Source organism: Mugil cephalus, chromosome 19 (assembly GCF_022458985.1).
Source record: "Mugil cephalus isolate CIBA_MC_2020 chromosome 19, CIBA_Mcephalus_1.1, whole genome shotgun sequence".
NCBI classification, from domain to species: Eukaryota; Metazoa; Chordata; class Actinopteri; order Mugiliformes; family Mugilidae; genus Mugil; species Mugil cephalus.
The window spans coordinates 15,402,648-15,424,687 of NC_061788.1; the positions used below are offsets into that span (position 1 = coordinate 15,402,648).

General features: G+C 43.2%; 1 protein-coding gene across 5 annotated transcripts in view; it reads right to left on the bottom strand.

The window, feature by feature from the left end:
* The window catches only part of LOC124996334 (A-kinase anchor protein 2), an 83,159-nt gene that overhangs the window by 26,373 nt on the left and 34,746 nt on the right, over positions 1-22,040 (bottom strand). For all 5 annotated transcript variants that reach the window (XR_007110836.1, XR_007110837.1, XM_047569207.1 and 2 more), the window contains exons 5-9: positions 13,376-13,490; positions 12,812-12,833; positions 11,857-11,982; positions 9,900-10,730; positions 2,720-2,805 (exon numbers count right to left, since the gene is read on the bottom strand). Coding sequence is in view for 3 of the 5 variants with exons in the window: in XM_047569207.1 (XP_047425163.1) it covers positions 2,720-2,805; positions 9,900-10,730; positions 11,857-11,982; positions 12,812-12,833; positions 13,376-13,490 (1,180 nt within the window). In the remaining 2 variants the exon portion in view is untranslated. The remainder of the gene's footprint in view (positions 1-2,719; positions 2,806-9,899; positions 10,731-11,856; positions 11,983-12,811; positions 12,834-13,375; positions 13,491-22,040) is intronic.

Genomic DNA, 22,040 nt, shown 5'->3' on the forward strand with positions numbered 1-22,040 from the left:
CCGCTGACTGACAGCACAAACCCACCACCTATGTACACTTTCGCTGGATGAAATTTCTTTTGAGTTCTAACGGAAACTTAAATACGTTTCTTTAACGTTTTTTTTTTTTCTTTTTTATTAGCACTACTTTTGCTTCAATTTAATCTCCCCGTGCGGAGGAGAGGGGTGTGTTTACGGAGCTCCTTACGACCGGCTAATTAGCGGATAATAACCGGGATTAGTTTTTAATGACGGAAGATTAACCGACCTGCCAAATGCCCCTTCTCCTCCGTCTCCTCCTTCTCCTTCAGTTTCCTTTGTCCTCCTCTTCCTCGGTGTTCACCTCGGTAAAACAGCCGCTGCATCAACCGTCGCCGGGACGAACCGGAGAAGTAGTAACGGTGTCGGCAGCCTCGCACTGGGATGACATTGAGCTTTACGCGCCAGCTTTTCCAACCAGCGGTTTCCTCCCTGCTCCTGCTCCTCCTCCTCTTCTTCTTCTTTCCTCCTCCCCTCCTCCTCTTCCCCCCCCTCCGCTCTCTTCCTCTTCTTCTAGGCACGCGCGCTGAATAATGCAGGGCTCGCGAAGTCCCGGGAGTGTTTTCTGTCCCGCTCCAGTCAGAGACAATCGGAGAGAGAGGCGGCCCAGCGCTATGAGGCCGGCCGACCCGCGCGGATCAGGTTACAGCCGTGCTGCCTTTCATTCATTTATTCAGCCGCCAAACAATCTGGCTGCAGCTCAGCCAGGCCGACCTGCCGGCCTCTGCACCCCCAACCTCCCCCTCCTCAGCGCCCCATCTCTGCCCCCCCATCCCCCCATCCCCTGACAAACACCCCTCCTCTCCCAAATGTGCTCAGGCGGCATTTTCAGAAAAAAAAAAAACGTGCCCAGAACCCTCCAGAACAGGCGCTGCTAAATAGGCTACCCTGTTTACTCAAGAAGCAGGTTACAGTTTAAAGGAAGGAGTTTCACTGAATGGTATTTATACACTGATCAGCCACATGATTGAAACCACTGACAGAGAATGACATTTACCATCTTTTTACAATACAGTGTTATACTTGGAAAATCTGCCATCCGTGTGGATGTTACCTAGACATGTGCCACCCACCTAGACCAGACCAGGCACCCCGACTCTATAGCAATGGCAGTAGCCATCCCCAGCAGGATGCAGCCTGACAAAAACTGTTTAGGAATTAAAGACATATGAAAAACAGCAGAAGGTGTTGACCTGGCTTTTAAAGTCACTCAGTGTGTTTACATGCAGAGCTTAATTGACTTTCTGAGTACAGCCCTTGTCCCAGTTTACATGCAGCACAAGAAAATCGAATAACTGTTCTCTTCTTCCACACTAGGTGGCGATGCGTGTCTTTTCTTCTGGATAATACCACGTTAATACGGTCCGATTTCCGCTTGACCTATTACGTGATACAATAAGAGTCGTTCATGCGGCGGAATAGCATTTCAAAGAACAACCAGACAGATAATATTACATTTTTTAATCTCCTACGTAATGTTCGCGCTACTTCTGGTGCAGGTAAGATCCGCGCTTTCCCTCAGACGGTTCTTCTAGTGGCTCCGTTTCTCTTCTTCTTCTACGACTGGCTTTCTTGGACGTTTGAAAACATTATCTGGGTGTCTCAATCGGATAATGAGAACTCCGATTTTAATCGGAGTAACGTGTTTACATGCACTTAAGTTCTCCTGTTATAGTCCGATTAAGGCAATGATTCGTTTTTTTTTTCATGTGCATGTAAACGCAATGATTGTGTTGCCAGACACCTTAAAGAGGATTATGTCCATTCTCTGATGAATCACAACCTACACAATATTAGGAAGGCGGTCATAATGTTATGCCTGATTGGTGTATATTACAGCATAAAAGATATGACAGTAGGGAGGTCACTATTTTATTATACTATCGGATATTGTGACAGAATGGAGAAAGGCTGAAGTCCTATAAAGTCAGATAGACAGAGCGCAAAGAGACATCACTTCACACCGCAGAGCGATTTTACACCTGTAGAAAGAAGACAATGCAACTGAATGGCATCCCAAATATGCCCCTTGAGCAGATATCCAATTCAGCAGAAAAAGAGTCTACACTATACAAAAGCACGTAGAGAACACTGTGTTCAAGCCTGAGCTCCCTGTGGATTATCGCTTTAAAGCACACATTTGCAGTTTATGCCCTTTACTTCTTGAACTGCGTTTTCACATGAGCAGGCTGAATGTTCTGTACCCAGCTCACATGTAATCAACAACAGCGATGTCATGGCAAAAACACCCTGCACAGACTTTTTATTTATTTATTTATTTGTGGCTGAAAAGAACTCACAGCACCGCGATTGTCTTGTTCCTCCCATGATACGTTCCCTCCTTCACGTATTTTCTGACTTTCCCACTAAGGTGAATTGGAGAAGAACGCCCACACAAACGCATTCAAACCCACACATAAAGTGGGCACAATTTCTGCAAGCAGCAGCCCAGAAAATGGATAATGCATCTGTTGCTTGGACGCCCGCAATCTCCAAAACGGTCCCCTCTTTACAACCACACCATGAAAGGTTTCCTGGCAGACGGTCGCCACTCTCTTTAGAAGTGAAACCCTGCTTTCTGACAAATGTTTGAATACATCACGGTGAATAATATCTCGGAGTAACACTTTGCCCTGTATTTAGTCGTAAATTCAGAGTTGTGAATTTGAGACACTGCAGACCTAGATGCACGTTTACTCACCATGGCGGTGTGAGGATGTCTGCTTGGAACAGGAGCTTGATAGCCATTAGCTGTTGTCATGGGAACCCCTCGCATTTGGACGTAGTCTGTGACAAAGACAAAAATTAGTTAATGTCATCTTCTTTCCTGTTAATTTCAACCCACGAGTGACTTATTTCATGGCAATGAAGTTAAAACTATAATCAAAAACAAAATCACCTGAACTAATAAAGCATTTAGAGTCATAAAGGAGTCACAACGGTACTCCTCTAACCTTTAAACACATATATATTATTCCCACTATAAACAATTCAGTTGCAAGCTGCAACTACATCAAAAACACCATTTATTTTTCCCGTCCATGCACCGAATCTTCTGGCCTGTTATCTGCTGTTGATCTTGAGATGGATTTTAAATCAATGGCTATGAAGATTCATCATTCGTTTCAACTAACCAATAGAGCTGTCCATTCTACTGTGGTTTGTAGTGCTATTGATTTATTTTTTACTATCATTATTATTTCGACAACCCCATTTAGCCCGGCTAAATAACAGAGCGAATTTTGAGTTTGAATCAATGCGCTTTAAAAGCATCCTCCAAAACGATCATCCAGCCGAATCACCACTTTTCTGTCGCTGCTTCATCATAAACCGAACATTACCACGGCCGTGAAGGCGAGTTTAGCGCAAGGCTGTTATGTTAAAATTAATTTGTTTTCGCTAATGTAAAAACAATGATCTGGCAAGTGAGTGCATATTAAAACCACATACCAGGAATTTGTTCTCTGCATGAGATCGAGTCAGTGTTGTTCCCAATGCTGCTTCTCTAACCACTACTCCACAGCTCCCAGTGAGAGTACTGCTTAATTTAATTGGATCATCTGTAAGAGCGTGACACTGGCAACAAAAAATGAGCGCGCTCTCTACCTGTGCTTTATTTTGGTCGTGCTTATTCACTGACCCCCTTCCACCTTGAGGAGTTCACCGGATCTCAAATGCTATCACCCCCCAACCTCCTGGCTCCCACGCCCAGTGCAACTGAGGGAGCTGCAATATCGCACGAGTTGAATGTGGATCCATCAAATCAGATTTGCTGGTAACTACTATTAACTGCTACCATTACTGTAGTTGTCACTGCAGTTGTACTGTAACAGAAGATATCCGAAAGCAAAGCTAAAACGACGGCAAGTGCACTTATTTCACTTGTCTTGAAGACATTTCACCACTCATCACAGTGGCTTCTACAGTTCTTTGTGACTGGTGGGTAGTTAAAGTTTTTATTAATAAAGCGAAACTCACATGACTTGTGTCTGTTAATAACACAATATTCACCTGCGATTAGGGACAATGAGGAATGGCCGGTCACTTAATGGAACTGATCTTTGATTAATACACAGTCCATTTCACTCAGCACATACTTTTATAGTATTTTAAAGCTACAATACACTGAAAACTGTCTTCGTTTTAGCTTTGTTTTTGTTTTTTTTATACATATATATACTATGACCTGGATAATTTTTAGATTTTACTTAATTTCCCACCCAGAAAATACTTCTCTACCACTCAAGTGAAACTTAAATTACAAGAGATTAAACGTGAGAATAGTGACAGTAGGAGTGGTGGTAGTGGCATGAAGTAATAGAGCAGTTAGTAGCATCAGCAGTGATTATAATATTGTATCATTCCTTTCCGTAAGATAACGGCACATATGATTGTGAATTTCTTATCGCACAGTACTACATCAGCCCTTTGGATCATCACTTACTGCTTAAAATCGTCAGTTTTTTTTTATATATCCTATTGTTGTCTGCATCTTCAGTTTGACTCCGTAGAATTAAAACACAAAGTCATGAACTATAATCTAACTAGTCACCTGACGCGCGCTGACGGTGAAATAACCCTCCGCACACGTATTATCATCTCGTCGCGAGTGGAGCCGGCGTGAGAGGGTGCGATAACCATGCAGTCGTGGTCTGTGTTAAAGACATCAGGCTAAAGATAAGTCGATTAGTGTTTATTATCATTGAATACACACCCATCCTGCACTGGGAAGGAGAGAGTGTGCAACGGGGCCTAAATGTCGTTTCCAGATGCCGGTTGTCATGACGTCGACAGTATAATCATTTATCACCTCGTGTTATGCTTTCTGGGAAAGTGTGTGTCATGTTTGTTAGCTTGGATCACGTTTTTCATCAGTCATTATCTAAATTCTTCAGAGTGTGCTAGTCATACAGGATATTGCTGTTGTTAATGTATTGTCTCTTATTTCTTGCAATGCCAAACTCTCCTAGCAAAACTAGATTTCCTACCATTTTCCTAGTAATCTCTTTTTTAAAATTTTTTTTATTTCCCCTTCTTCCTACAAAAACAAATAACCCCTCAACCTTCCTACGTTTCTCCTTATCTACCTTCCTACAGCTCTTACCTTCCTGCTGCTGAACCCCGTGGTGGAAGCCAAAAGCAAAGTAAGTTTACTCGCTTATTCCTTATAAAATATTATACTTTCTTGGAGATGTAACTGCCCCAAAAACACTCAACTGGCGTTTGCATTTGCAGCAATGTCGTGATTGCTCATGTTTTCAGATTTTTACAATCTAAATAAAGAACTGATTAATATGGAAAATGATCTCAGGAGTATTCATGTGCTCATGAAAAGGATCACTGATACAACAACTGCAGTGAAAGGTCATTAAAATGCATCTTGTGATTCAATGCATGACTGATAATGTCATACAAGCCATTTTCTGCTTAAATACACTGTCGTGTTCCACTCACGAGCTTCTTTTACTACAGTTGTCTGTATTTTTACAGTGTGATATTACTACATCTCTCAAGTGGTGGATCTGAATAACTCTTCCACTACTGAGCCCCCTTATTCTGTATTTACTGCAGCGTGTAAACTCATTAGATACCATGCACACACACAGACAGTATGAGTCCCTGAAGGAACATTGCTGTAATATTAGTGCCATTTTTCATGAGCAGTGGCAAGTTAAAGCGAAGGAGGTTACACAAAAATCAATAAAATCCGCACACCATCTAAGTATCTTGTCTTATTATATGTGGTGGTAACTGACTGACAGATAACATGGTGCAATTAAACCTCACATGTGTCTAAACTCATAACCTGTATCTGTAACATAGGAATGAAGAATTTCTGCCTGAATCACATTATCGTTTCACTTTTCCTAATCTCAAGCCTGTCTTGTGTCTGTAGTAAGTTGGGCTTTAAGTGCTTGCTTGGTTTTACTGTGGGTTTGGGTTGAACTAGGTTAAATGAATCAATCCTAAAAGTTTTATGTATTATATTGATCATAACCAGAATACATGTCTTCTTCTACTTCACAGAAGGCTCTTTTACACCAAATACTTCCAGGGCAACTGTGAACTGGGGATCTCCCTGAGAGCTAGATACCTTCGTAGGGTTTCTTTCCGTTTACATTTGCACTGCCTGTCGAAATGCTGAGGTGACGTAATAGCTGACACGGCTCTACTCCGCATACAGAGGCATAGAAAACTATCACGTTTGGACCTGATAAAGCCTGAACTTCCCTGTTTCTCAATGTTTCGCTAACTGTTAGATCTTTTTGTAAATGGTTGCCCTTTTTCGTTCTTCTTCTACTTTTTTTTTTTTTTTTTTTTAAAAACTGTAGATTTCTGAAATCACGTCTTTAACCAATAAGCATTCACTTGTGCCATTAAAGGTTCGTCTTGTTGTTTTGTTTAATCATGCGAGATGAGTACATGAGTAAGTGATAGCACACCGCATGCATGTCAAACCTGTCACGGAGGAGTCTGCCTCCGACCACCTCTAAACGTAACACCCTTTAAGTTACATGTGAAACCTGGGAACCGAGAACCTGTGTGTGTCTCTTATGTGGCTGCTGAAAACACAATGTGAGTGCATGTTAGTGGCAGTGGGTGCATTAAGGGCAGCTTTTGATCTTGTTGTCAGCAGCCAGTGAAAAAGTGAATGTTAGGGACAGATGGAAAGAACAACAAGCAAGAGACTGCAGGGGGGGACTGGAGAAACTCAGCTTTATTGACCAAAGATAGAGAGAGGATACAGACATCAGAGGGGAGAGACAGAGAGAGAGAGAGAGAGAAAAGGGGAGAGAGGGGGAGAGGGTGAGACTGAAATACAGAGTGAGTTGAGAGACCAGAGAAAGGACAGAGAGAGAGTGAACAATAGAAAATGGCTCCTTTTTGTTTTAACAGTCCATACAACCATGAGGGCAGGCAGACAAGGAAACAGAGACCCCTACAGAGTCAGAGGAGTACTGCAGGCGTGGCAGTGGGGCTGGTAAACTCAACACAGCTGTTGTTTGTGTACAGCTCCTCGCTTTACATCAAAAACATATGCACACAACCCAAACAGGAAAACTGGATTGGTCAAGTTCCATTCTCAAACTTAATCCTTTTTTTTTTTTTTTTATGTTTTTGAAATTGTGACTGTGAAACATAGTGTAAGTGCGTCTTTTCTCTGCTGCACATTGTGTGTGTGAGTGTGTGTGTATGTGTGTGTGTAACACGCTTTGGGGAAAACTACACTTTCCCGTAAACACTCCTCTGCATAGTCTCCTCAGTTTTAAACCCAAACTGTCATCTTACCTAGGACAGTAAGCAGCACAATGTGTGTGATGATCCCCAGCCTATGCTAGCCTTACAGTCTATGTGCTGAAAGAAAAGAATTATCTACAGCACTCCGCCAAAAAGTGGTGATGATAGGGAGGGAAGGAAGGAGTCGTGTGGGGTTAATCGTGAGGTTACACACGGCAAAGCAGTGGAGTGAGAGGATGAAAATATACAAAGCTCTGGTTCGTGCACTCGTACGGTCATCATATGGCATCATAGGACCTTAATGGTACCTTAATAATCTGAATTATAACTAGATCTCTATATAGATGTGGAAAATAAAATAGAATATAGAGCGTATTTACATTCTTTATCTACACAGGGTTAGCCAGATCCAGGCGGGTCAGGCGGTGACCAATCACGCGGCCGGCTGGACAGAGTGACAGCAGCAGCGGCCGATCGCACTGAAGCGCGTTTGTTTGAATGGTGGCGGTTTAGTGCGGCTGTGCTCTGAGCCAGGTGAGGAAAGAACTCCAAAAGAGCGTAGAGTGCTGGAAATCTGATGTTTGTTGTTCTGTCTTTAATTCTTCTTTTTAATGATTATCACCAGAGTTAGTAGGAAAAATTAGAGCCCTCTGATACAAGGTTGTTAAGGCCCATCGACTCCATTTAGATTTACTGTGTATACGTTTCTCCTTTTGTCGGTGCAAATATATCACCTTCCACGTCACCTTCATTACTTACATCAAGACCCAGGTCTGATTTGAACCAAGTCACGTCATGAACACCTGAGTCATCAGTAAAGTAGCATCATGGACCCGAAAGTCATCCCCTTAAGCCTTCGTGTACGCGTGCACATTCCCTTTTGCCATCTCGCTGTAGAACCTCACTGATCTTACTCCGTCCGTCTAACGTGAGAGAAAATATGCAGAATCTTCCCGGAGCATCTGTTATCATTCAGCGCGAGGGTGGTTAGTGCTCCGGAGTGATTCTCTGAAAACCAGCCAAGTAAAATGACCTACATTATAATAGACTATAGGCCACATATGATGTTATAATGACACCCAGGCCTCAATTATTTGTAGCACCCTTGTAAACGAGGGCCTGGGTGGAGACTATAGAGAGGGCTGGCAGTCTTTTTTTTCTTTTTTTTTTTTCTTTAGGCTCATCCAAAGTGTATCTCCGCAGCCAGGAAGTGAATTTAATGGATATAAAGATAAACATAAATGACACACAACCATTGTCTAAAAGCTCATTTGAGCACAGCTGTCATATTTGTTTAATTTAATAATGCTTATTACGATGTTTTTTTTTTGCCCGCTCTGCTAGTGGTAACGCATTTACGGTTTCTTTAAGTGTAAATGCATGTGCTCCCTCGCCCAAAGAGTGGGATTTGTTAAGCTGCCATTGGCTTCCTGTGCTCTACAGTGTTTAGACACACTGGAAAAGTTGGCTGTGTAGATCCTCCTGGCTGCCAAAGGGTGTTCCACGGCTTCGTTAATGGCTACTGAGTTAGGAAGTACTAGAATAAGAGGAAATTACCTCAGCAGTGGAATAGCTGGAGTCGATGGAGGCAACACCAGAAAAAGAGAGAGAGAAAGAAGGATGAGGAAGAGAAGGAGAAAGACAGATGAGGAAGAGAAAAAGACTGCAGTGTCAAAGACTGTTTCTCATGGAAACGAAACGTCCCAACAAGTCAACGGTGTTCAAATTTCAAAAAAAACAAAAGCAAAGGGTGGTCAGAGAACACCAGCAAATCGAAATGAAAGTCTAAGATCAACGTCTGAAAATCTCTTAATTTCTGTTAGGACTATCGGTGCGGCAGAATGAGAGAGGCACGTAAAGAAACCAAGGCAACGAGTACCCGCCGCTCCACCCTCATCGCGGAGAGCGCGCGCGTGCGAGGGAGGGCGGGGGTTGTTTCAGTTCATACGTTGGGTGTGTGTGTGGTTGGTTATGTGTGGTAACAACGGGAGGCTAGCTGTCAGAAAAGGAAGTGGCTGAACAGAGAAATAAGTAAATAAATAAATAAATAAATAAATAAAATGAGGCTCTGTTTGTGATTTTGACCATTTTATAAACTGCCGTGTTAAAGTGGATGATCTGGGAGGGTTGTCCTCAGTGCCGGGCATACTGTTTGGTTCGACAGCATAGCGACGTGACTGTGATTGTCCATGAGGTCTTACTGACCACTGAGAGGAGTTTTGTGCGACCCGGTGCGAGCGATTTCTGAACAATTTTCTCCAACAGCTGATTTTCTGCATATTGGTGTCGGTTTGGATTTGCGAAATATACGGTGTCGCCTGAGGAGACGGTAGATGGTGGAAAGCCAGAGCCGTCGTGCTCACAGAGAGGCCAACGAAATAGCAGAGGTGTGGACGTGATAATGTAACTGAGTAAAAAGTCAAATGTCAGAGAAGAGTGTGTTTGTGTGCGCCAGTTGATCATAGTCCGGAGGAGGAGGAGGAGGAAGAGGAGGAGGAGGAGGAGGAGGAGGAGGAAGGCAGGGCTTCTGTTAGTAATCATCCAGAGACAGAGGAGAAGAGGGGAATAATAAAAGGGTGGAAGAGGGAGAGGATTCAGTCACATGAGGATGCAGCACTCGCAGCGTTTCCTCTTGTCTGTACCTGTGGAGGGGGTGAGGCCGGGCGGGGGGGCTGTGTTGGCGTCCGCGTTCGCGGGGGGCGAGGAGGCGCTGTCGGGGTCGCGGCCGTCGGACGACAGTTCCGTGCTGACGGCTTCGGACGTGGCCGGCCGCCCGGACACCAGGTCGGCCGCTGTGCCGTCCAGGATGGAGATGTCGGTGACCGTCTTCTCCCTCAGCGACTTCTCGTCGTCTTCGTCGATGAGGACCACCTCGGCCTTCACCGCGCCGTCGAAGCCCAGCAGCCGCCTGCTCTCGCTCGTGTCGTCTACGTCCTGGTAGCCCAGGAACACCATGGTGATCGGGTGCTCCAAGCTGGCCTGGGGCGGGGCGGAGAGCTCCGAGGCCGGGTGGGCCGAGGACCCCGGCTGGGTCGTGACGGGGGCCGAGGAGGGGGGTATCATGCCCAGCCGGGTTTCCCTCTGGAGGGTGACCTGGGCCGGAGGACTTGAAGGGATGGAGGGCGGAGCGCAGGAGGGCGGGGACAGATCGTCGACGTCCGCAGGGGAGACGTAGGCCTGAGGGACAGCCGGGGTCGCCGTTGCCTCAGCCTTCTCGCCATCCTCGCCTCTCACCACGGGTCGGGCGGCTCGCTGGATCAGCTGGTCAACCTGCGCAGAGCTCCAACCATTCTCTGCGGCGGTGGTGGACACGCCCCCAGAGGAAGCGACCTCGTAGACCACTTTCCTGCCGTCGTCGTACACTTTGACGCCGCGCGACACCGCGTCCAACGGGCTCACACGGTTGGCCGACAGGACGCGCTGCTCGCCCGTCTTCGGGTCGTGCTCCACGTTGATCTCCATGGCAAACATCGCTGTTAGGAGGAGGAAAGGCAGGGTGGGAGGGGGCGGTTGATGCATAAGGGTGTGGGGTTTGAGGGAAGGGTGAAGGGGTGGGGAGGGACCAGTGGAGAGGGGTGGAAAAAGTGGAGGGTTAGGTGTGAGGACAGGGTCACAGTGTTCTCTAAAAAAAAATGCAATATGATGAGATTAGAATGCAATTAGTAAAACAAAACATATTAACTTGCAGGTGAACTTGAAAAAGATACTCAAGTGAGGACAAGCGGATGCTCTGGTAAACTAGAAATAAGTCCTAGGACTGCTGTAGGAGCGCACCTGTTTTTTTATTCACGAGAAAGTAACCGAAGATTAATAAAGTAAGAAAGATTAATATTCTCACCTCGCTTCGGTTTTAGTCCCGTTACTTACCCTTCATCATACCGCGCATGAGTCATTACCACTGCAACTCATTTCCCCACACACAGGTCCAAAAGCTGAGCTTTTATTTTTTAGAGCTACTACTGAGCGCCCCGCTGCAAAGTCAGCAGAACTAAATACAATGAAACAAGCCTGTAAGGTAGGTAGGACCAGTCCACTGTTAACACCAAAACCGTTCCCTTTTTTGTTGACGTTGTCATTACAAAGAGTAATTAACTACAAGTATTAGGAGTAAACGTACCTCAAACCCTAATCTGATGAATACAAAAATAAAGTTAATTAAATCAATTTGTTAAAAACTGAAACGCATGCTGAGTAAAAAAAAATTTTAATCCTTATCCTGTTATCCGAGCTGCTATTAATAAGTTGCTGGATTAAAACAGATACTAATATTTATTAGTTTTACAAGTAAAAAATAGTCTAAAGTCAATACAAATGATGTTGACGTGCTTTCACTTATATAAATGTTAGCTAAGTAAACCATTGTGTTGTTTTTGCCAGCACACGTAGATGTGTAACTTTTAAAGTTAGAGAGATTTGGCTGAATTCGCGTCAACGATGTATCCGTTCCTGTCCGCGCTCCCCGTGCGCACCAGTTTATCCATGTTCTAATCCAACTTGGCCTTGGCCCAAAACCTTTCTGTCCTCCCTTCCTCCCTTCCTCCCTCCCTCGCTCTCTCTTCTCTCCCCTCCCTCGCCCTCCTCTCGTGCCGTCGGTCTTACCGGGTCTTGGTATGGCGTTCTCTCCGGGGGCAGACAGGCCGGCCCGCGGCTGCGCGGCCGGGACGAGGTGGTTGGGGTCGGGGTCCATGCAGTCCGAGAGGGCGGCTGACATGCGGCCGATGGCATCTAGAGAGCAGGAGCACAGGAGTGGAAATGACACATGGTCAGTGGGATGAAGCTGCGAGGGAGAGACACGCACGCACACACACACACGCACACACACACACACACACACACACACACAATAAGCATGCACGCTGTGTACGCACCCATACACAAACCTCAGTGATGTGTAGCCACACCCTGATGCAAAAAACACACACACATGCAGCCCTGCCTCCCAAAAGGGATACTAACCACACCTCTGTGTGATGCTGCCCGCCCCTATGCAACACACACACACACTTTTTCACTCTTTTTCCGTGTCCACGGCAACTCTAGTACCCCTGAGGTTCAGTGCTTATGCAGCAGAAGTATGGGTGTGTGTTTGTGTATTTGTGATGGCTTTGTGTGTGCGCTTGTGTGCCAGTGTGTGTGTGTGTCTGTTTGTGTGATGGCAAGAACAAAGGTTTAGGGGCTTATGGGGCTTGTTGGTGAATACAGAGGGATAAAGCCCTCGACTGGCAGGCTGCAGAGTCATGGCCTTGTGTGTGTGTGAGCCTCAATAGTCTCGCTGAGCAGGGCTCTGCATGTGTGTGTAGATGAGTTTTTTTTTTGTAGCAGTGTGTGTTTGTGTGCAGGTATAAATATATGTCTACGAGCGTGTTCTCGCGAGTATGGCCGAGTGTGTGTTGGGGGGCTCGGGAGCGAGGTCTGGCTTGTGTCTCTCCTGCCTCAGCGCAACTATTATCCACACACACGTACACATCCTGTGTGTTTGTGTGTGTGTGTGTGTGTGTGTGTGTGTGTGTTTATATACATATACATATATATATGCAAGCATGTGTGTCATTACCTTCATTCTGGCTCATCAGACTCTGAAAGAGAGACAGGAGAAAATCTATTTAAGACATTTAGCAGAGTGCCTTATATATTATATGAGATAATAATGGGCAGCTTTGTTCCTTAGAGAACACCTGTCAACACTTGAACATTTCTCATGTTTCTGGAATTTTTTGTTTTCAGATTCAAAGCTATGTTAAAGGTTATCAGGCAGCCTTTGTTTCAAAAGTAAATGTTATTCTTTTTCAGTGGAAAGATTACTTGGGTGCAGTCCTCATTCAAAATGTAGCAGTCATAACTAAATTCCTATGCATTTAATCAGATTTAAAGAGAAATAAAAAGGTATTTAAAATAAAAAACATCTAGCAGACATATAGGTTTAATTACCAACAAACAGGCTTTATAAGACTCTATGTCATTTTTACTATCAGCTCTCAGAAGAAAAGCCATTAATGTGTAACAAAAACAAACTAATAAACTTTCTTCTGGTTCGGACTAGTTACTGCACTACAGAAGGTTAGGAACACCTACTTTAGACAGAGTTATTTCAGTGTTATGAAACCTCTTGTTGTTATACCTTCTGCAGGTCTTCTATCGAGCGCTCGGTCTCTTTCAGGCGTTCGCGGAGAACTTGCTCTTTGGCAGAGATTTGAGACTCTTCACTCTCCAGGGCGCCAATTTCAGACTCCAGCCTGCAAACACACACACAAAACTGTTAAGATACTGGAAATATTGTAAAATGGTTTACACACAAAAAAACATTTTTTTGTGTTTGTTTATAACAAAACATAAAGGAAAACTGGTCTCATCCATTACATTTCAGTCGATCACTCTGTAACCTACATCTTTTTTCTTTTTTTTTTTTTTAACAGATTCTCTCTCTGTAGATCTGTAATCAACACACAAAAGTCTTGGTCTACTAAAACTGCACCTATGCTTGAACTAATCAATGGAAACAATGGCTGCAATGGAAAAAAATCTGTCTGCCCAGGATTGCCGTTAGACTGTATTCATAACAAATAATCAACAAATTGCAGTATTAGCTGCATATTAAATCATTTTAACTTAGTAATTTTTGAAAAATATTTATGTGTGACACATTAAAGTTAAAAAGTTGAGAGTCAGCCTACTGTTTTTGGACTGCAACTGCAACAACTGCTGCTTGCAAAGTTTACTTTTGGGTGAACTGCAGCCACACCAACAACTCCTACGACAGTGTCAATTAGTTGGAAACAGCTCCAAGCGCACATTCAGTAGAAGTTAAATAAGTTAGACCAAGCAGTTTCCATTAGGTCGGCCAAGTGTAAAGTTGGGCGTACAACGAAGTTGTGAAAAGTGGGGTGTTTTGTAAAGGCTGACGTCCCTCCTGCCACTGAACACTACTGAATAATACTGGAAGTCTTTTGATGTGTCTCCTTTTCAAAATAACACTAGCGATCATGCGGCCAAGAACAATTTAGTTGGACGAGGGCATATCAGCCAACGAACCGGGAGGTCACGGCCAAACAGTCCTAATATTTAAGGACGGTCTCAAGACATCAGTAACATTCCCCAGGCTCAGGTTCACATATAAGCAAACCAACATCGCGCTCACGACGACATGGATGTAACAACAATACTAGGAAGCAGTCTGGGAGGAGGACCAGGGTTGCTTCCTCACTTCAGAACACACTCCTCTGGGACATGAGGAATTTGTGCGTCAGTGTGTGTGTGTGTGTGTGTGTGTGTGAGCATGTAAAAGAGATATTAAGGCTTATAACAATAACCTGACATTAGAATCGGCGAACATTAACAAACTCTAGTACACACCGTCCTCACAGACTATTTGCATGAGTAGACCTTATTAAAGAGACCAGTGCACCTCTTTAAAAAATTATCAGCGGCTGACTCATTTGTCTGCACTAATAAAACCAAGCATTGTATGCTCAATGTTCATATAAAAAGGTGGTGCTTTGGCGCAACTAAACAATAGTCTACACTTCGCCACCTGCCAGCGCTTCCACTCAAGTTCACCTTCAGCTGTGTGATGTGTGTAGGTGTAAAAACAGCAACCTGAACCTGAACCACTGCAGCATTACACTTACTATCGATGTTTTAATAACCGTTAGGACCAAAAACCCTTCACCGTTAGTGTGCACGCACACACTGACAGGCCATAGCCGAATGATATATTGGGTTTTTACAGGAAACATGAACATTGCACTGCATTGTGTACTGCAATGGAACAACAGTAGCGTTGCTATGGGGTAGGAAGTACAGCTTCGGTTGTTTGAATCTGTCACGCAAATCTGTTGTTAGCCCCGACTGTATTGTACACGTGAAATGTTGTTTACACCTGACAGCCGAACAAAGCCCCAAACCAGTTTCTTAACGTAAAATAATTGGCCTTATGTAACTGTTCCCTCAAGGCATTGTGTGGATCAAAATAATTACTGCAGTCCGGGGTCAGTCAATCAGTGCTATCTGAAAGGAGATGATTCAAGGGCCTCTGTATTCAAAAACCACTCTGGATTGTCCTTGCCAGACAGCATACAAGCGTGTAAGTGTAAACCCCAAAGTCCATTCAGAAGAGATCCATGTGCTGAGCCTGATATGCTGCACTATGTTCCATTGGATCATTCATCTATTTTGTAGAGTACAGTGTATTTTGGGAGTCATTAAGCAGGTAAAAGTCGCATCTAACAACGGTGAATCTCATCTTCTCCTTCAGTTAACATTTTAACTAACTTAAATCTATATGTACGAACCTCCGTAACGTTCAAGTCTACACCCACTGAGTTCAATCATGCTAATCTATGTTGCATAAATCTCTGTGTCTTGCGTAATATAGTGAAGTTTTAAATTGTTGTCTGTGGCAAAATTCTTTCCATGGCAGCAATGCCCTTTATGTTGAGAAGCAGCTAGGAGTATGGTGGCGCCTGCTGCGGGGTGGCGCCTGCTGCGGAGAAACCGGAGTTACAAATATAACCAAGGTTCTATGAATTTGTCGTCTCTGGCGGTATGTAAGAACAGTATCTACAAATAACTGAGCTATTTATAGGCACGGTAATGATCAATATTTAACTCTAGCCTTGATGGTATGAGAAACCCAACAATGGACTGAATAGCAAGGACTGCATCACAATGTGCAATCAATTCAGACCAGTCACTTTGTCTACTTAAGAAAGGACGATGTGTCCTCCAACATGCATATCAGTGCAAGGATAGGGTAACGTGGAAAGAATACAATGGAATGGAGCCAAAAGAAGGGCACACAGGTTTTTTTTTAAAATTTTTTTTTATGATGGTAGCGTTTACATTAATGCTAGTACTGAGCGGATCTACAGAAAGTAGTATTTCCAGCCAAGCTTTTATATTGTTCCAAGTAAATTTTGTTATTCTTCATGACTATTCATTTGTGGACTACACATTGCTGATCAGTTCTGAAATTATGAGATGATGCCTTACTTAGTGTGATGAATTATGATGACTTATATGGTGTGTCACGACAGGAACACAGGGAGGAATAGGAAACAAACTGGAGATCATAAAAGTGTTTAAATCGATATAGAAAGTAATTATTGACAGTAACAGGCACTAAAAGTTAAATAATGTGTCTTGCTAAATTCTGCCAACATCCATTAACATCATTCATGCGCTACAAGTCTACTGACTTTCACATCCACTGTTATTTATCTGACAAAGTACAATCCACAAAAGATGAAGTGTTTTCAGTTTAATAGCTAAATTGCTAGTTGGAAGTCAAAAAAGTCACAAATCTCAATAAAGTCACTCAAATAATGTGTATACCAGCCATCCACACTGTGTTCATTAGCAGTTGCAGTTCCACATATGCTAGATATTCTGAATTCACTATTTACAGTTTCCTATAACTGGAAGAATCAATGGTCCTGTTTCCATATAGTCTACCTTTACTTAACCACAAGAGACGTCCGTTTCACACCATTGCCTCTCATGTGCCAACATTCCCCGCTCTTCCTGATCTCATTTCCTTTTTCTCAATTTTCTGGCGGGAAATGCATTTTACTTCTGTTTCCTCTGAGCCGCATGAGGTCTCGACAAACTGGGAGCGAAGCAAGATTTGTGACCGGAGGAGGATGCAGGTTGCTCACATTACTACTGCGTGATGTGTTGTATTATTAAGAGTGCGCTACAAGACAGTCACTGTCACCGCAAATGACAAATCAATATAATACACTCCTGCAGGGAGCCTTTCTGTGTCTGTGGCACCTGGTTAGGTTACATGCGGTAGAAATACAGAGATGACTGTCGACAAGAAGGATGAGTAATAAATCCATGCGGAGAACAGTGAGAATAAGGTTGAGAACTGTTCTAAAAGGACAAATACAGCATTGTAGAGCTATATACTAAATTCACTACTACCAAAAAATAGTCTTTTATTTTAAATTCAATAGAATTCAGTGTGTATTTTATTGTGTGAGCTGCCTCTGTGATCTTTGCCTTGCTGTGTTGTATGTGTAAACTGAGGCTGGCGTGCTGACACTTGTGTTTGGCACCCCCTAGTGATCCAACCTCAACATCACCCAAACTGCGTGCACATAAAGACAAGAAATAACAGAGTGGATGTGGTTTTATTGTGTCTATCTCGGAGGTAACACTGCTCTACCTCCCTAAAATAGCGTTCATAAATCCAGCAAAGTGTGATGCAGTAAAGCATGAAGAGGAGAGACTGTCTGGTTCACAGGGTTATTACACTGGCTGCTACTCTTTCAAGGGGAGGCACTTATAAATTAAGTCTATAAAAAGGGTGCCAGCTATACCAAAACCTTCCATCTGTTTGTTTCACGGTTGATTTGTCAAAGAGTATATTAGAGCATGCAATAACAGCATTAGTAATTTGTCATTTAAATGCAGTAATAAAATTGTGCCCATAAACAGCTCTACATGCATCAAATATGTCTTCTTCAAAGACAAATCTGCAAAACACGTCCATACAACTCCCATTCAACCTAAAATGTTTTGTCTGTATTTAATTTTGTGTGTTTGTGCGATGAGGCCATGACCTGCGGCTCTCCTTAGTTCTCTCTTTATACGTCCTTGTCTCTACTATCTCTGTGGCAATCCTGAAAGAGACCAGTGATGTCACTGTCTCCGCCCTGTGAACCAACCGCAGGCCAGTTGCCATAGATACGCCTGGGTGGGCAGCAACTGTTTTCCACATCATACAGGAGGAGGAAGAGGAGACATCTGGTTTTATATGTGTGTGTGTGTGTGTGGTGTATGTGTGTGTGGCGTGTGTGTGTGTGTGTGTGTGTTTGTGCCTACGAGCATGAATCCATGTGCACACAGCCTGTCAGAGACTCAGAGTCAGACAAAGCAATGACAAGTTGGGGAGGACAGAAGAGGAAGAAGGATGAACCGCACTGTGTAGCTATCAAGGATGTTGTATGTGTGTGACAGCCAAGTCTACTTCCCTTTTTCCAGTTTTCCTCGTACACTTTAAAGATTTAGCTGCTAGGACGATGAGATCACCTCCGTGGATTAGGTAAGAAACATTAGGTAGGATGTTTAAACTTAGCCTCACTGCCCACTTTATTAGATACACCTGTTTCACTGCCTGCCAATAAAAATATCCAATCGCATGGAAGCAAATCAGTGTATTTAGGCACGTAGACATGCTCAACACAATCAAGTGAGCACCAGGATGGAGAAGAATTTGAACGTGGCATGGTTGTCTGTGCCAGACAGGCCGCTCCGAGTATTTCAGAAACTGCTGATCTTCTGGGACTTTCACACACAACCATCTCTTGGGATTATAGAGAATGACGTGGAAAAAGAGAAAATATCCAAATGAGTGGCAGTTCTCTGGGCTAAATATGCCTTGTTGATGCCAGAGGTCAGAGAAGAATGGCCTGACTGGTTTGAGCTCTAACTCAAAATAACCACTTGCTACAGCCGAGGTATGCAGAAGAGCATCTCCGAAACGCACAACACTTGATGAGGTACAGCCAAAGAAGACCACACTGAGCGTCCTTCCTCCCAGGAAGCTGAGTTTAAAAGGGTTCACTAAACAACAGAAGACTGGGAAAACGTTGGTGTGAACTTAACTACTAATGGCATAAGCATGTCACAAAGCTAAAATCATCTTACATGGGTTTCTTGAACATGACAATGAGTTCACTGTACTCAAGTGACCTCTTCAGTCACCAGATCTCAGTCCAGCAGAGCGCCTTTGGGATGTGGCGGGACAGGAGATTCGCATCATGGATGAGCACTCAAAAAAACTTTAGCTGCACGATGCTATCATGTGGACTAATGGCTAATATGGATCAAACTCTCTGAGGAACGTAGCCAGCATATTGTTTAATATATGCCATGAAGAACTAAGGTGGTTCTGAAGGGATAACATGGTCCTATTTATTTTTTTCCTACTGTCATGGTGATACAGGACGGCTGAGTGGCTAGCATTGGAACTATCAATGCCACATGCTATTTTTATAGCGTCAAAGAACTAACTAAAATTTAATGTACGAATAATATTGACACTTGAACATACGTCAGCAGTGTATTAGATGGTAATATTACCATCCTTGATAATAAACGTGTAGATTACAGTTTTAGTTCGACCAAAGTCCCACCCACTAACATGGAGAAGGTGGAGCTTATGACCTATACTGAAGCCAGCCACTAGGGGAAGCTCTACTTGCTTTGGCTTCACTTTAGAGGAGCTGTCCTATCGTCCATCTTTATACAGGTGATGTTTGTACCTAATTAAGTGGACAGTGAGTGCACATTAGGCAGTAACATTTGATTATTCGGCTGGTTATTAACTACCCTGAATGTGGGATGAGTATAAGAAGTTTGTAAGCACTGTATTGTAATGTAGTTCTAAAATTAAATAACTGTTTATATTTTCTTAAACAACTAAAACTCCCCCTGTGGCTGTTGAGACTTCATGTTATAGTTTTCATTTTTGACACGTATTGTGCATTATAAACATTTACTAGATGCTAGCTACAGTACTTAGGGAAGCTAACAAAACAAGGTTATGATATGAAGTTACAATGATGATTTTTAGAGAAACACAACCTCACACTAGCTCAGTGTAGCCAGACTCGATTCCTATCAGAATATTTTTTGTTTCATATTTACCACAACTCATCTCACTCTCCTGTTACTGGCAGCAGGCCTGCCGTTACACACAATGTGCTGCTTTTGCCCACCCACTTCTGTGATTTTATTCTCTTGCTCTTTATTTTTGCTCTTTGTTTTCATGTGCCGCTCTTCGCCCTCCTAATTGCCCCTCAGGGATAAATACATTTTTTTTCTGATTCTGAGTCTGGTAACAAGTCATAGGGATTTCATTACGGGGGTGTTTCAAACAAAACAGAGAAAAATGTTTCTGCATGCAACTGGATATTCCCACAACTAATCAGAGCTACTCGGTTGTCAACAAGTTCCACCCCACGGCGCTCAGATGACATGTACGACTACGTCGCTGATTCTTTCCTGTCCATCACCACATAAAGCCCACCCAAACAATTTGATTGGCCTGGCAGATTTTTTACCCGGAGCATAAACAGTCCCCAGCAAAGAGAGCAGCTTCGGACCAGCTTTCCAAAATACATATATAAAAACAATGTTGGTGGAGAAGCTGGTTGGGCTTCCCAGCCATCCTCAAACAGTAATGGTCTTTTTACAGATGTACTGTATATCATTCACATAAATTCAACCGACAACCAACCTTAGTTGTGGTCTTTTTGTTAAAATGGTCACTGTTCGTAGATTGTTAGGTCTGGTTAGTGACAATTAACACAAACAAAATGCTTTGCACTGTATTCTTTTATAACTAAACCATGATTAAAGGGGTAAAAGTCAAACTAACTTCTATGTTGTTTACCAGTGATTTTCTATTTGCTCCAAAGTCCAAATTCCATACTTCCTGGTGACTAAATGGACCTCATGTAGCCTCTACCCTAGAAGGTAGAAAATGATACGCTGTTGCTGAGCCATGATCCTTCCTCTGTCCTAACTGTTGATTTATCTTGTCGACCTGAAAATGGGCATAAAAGCAGATCAACGCCCCCGTCAGTGATAAACGCCAGATGGGCAAGGGAAATGATACCCATCACCCCATTTTTATTCCACTAATCAAATTCGCATGACTTGGAGTTTGATTCAAGATGTGCACATCATCCATCCCCATCCGCTCTTATTTTTGGCGTATCATTTTATAGCCAACATTCACACACCCGGATATAACTCAAACAGTTCCTTGATCCTTTCTGCCATTGTCCTGAACGATGAACTGCGCAGAGCTGAGATTCACACACGCGGAACTAGATACACGCCGCTTTCTATTTCAATCTGACGCTGCAAAATTACAGATTGTGCTGTAGGAACAACAACAACAACAACACAAGGCCGGCTGCATGGATCTATGAAAGCAGCATTTAGAAAAAAAAAACATCGCTCAAGATCAGAGATGCAAACTTATAATCATTTCATTTTTCATCTGCAAATAGATTCATTGTCGCAGAAAACTGTAAAACATACATTTGACACAATTTGTTATCTAAATCAACAGTGTTTAAAGATATTAAATTTGGTAACCTACCTACCTACCTACTTAAATGCATCATAAATCAGAACAGATCAGTCTTAAGAAAACAACAGTTCAGTGTTTTGCTGTGTGCGTGTATAGTTGGAACACTCAAAAACTAGACTGAGGTAGCACTTTACATTGTCTTAAAATTATTGGCACCTGTGCAGCTTATCAAGGACCAGACTTGGGACTTGTTATGATATTGATAACAGTTTGAACACAACCCGGGGAAACTTTGAAAGCACTGCACGACATATTCGTACTATGCTAAAATGCTAAACAGTACTTAACACATTTCTATTTTGTGTCGTATGCACTTAAACCTCAGTGAGACACAACAATTTGATAGGCTTAACGATACCTCTGTAAAAACAACTGAAAGAATGTCAAGCAAGGATAAAAACCAGATCACAAACAATGAGACAACTGTGTGGTACGTTCACGTAAATGACTGTGACTTCTTCCTCACTGAGCTGTGCGCACTCCACACTCGTTCTTGACCGGAGAACATTTGTTTTGACGTCCAAATAGATACCAAAGGCAGTGTTTGAGATTACTGGAGAGATAAAGCAGGAAGTTTATTGTAAACTGAGACTTCGGTTGGAAGCTAAAAATGAAAGACTGTGAATTTGAAAGTGAGACCGAGAATTCAACATGTCCCATGGGGTTTTCAGAC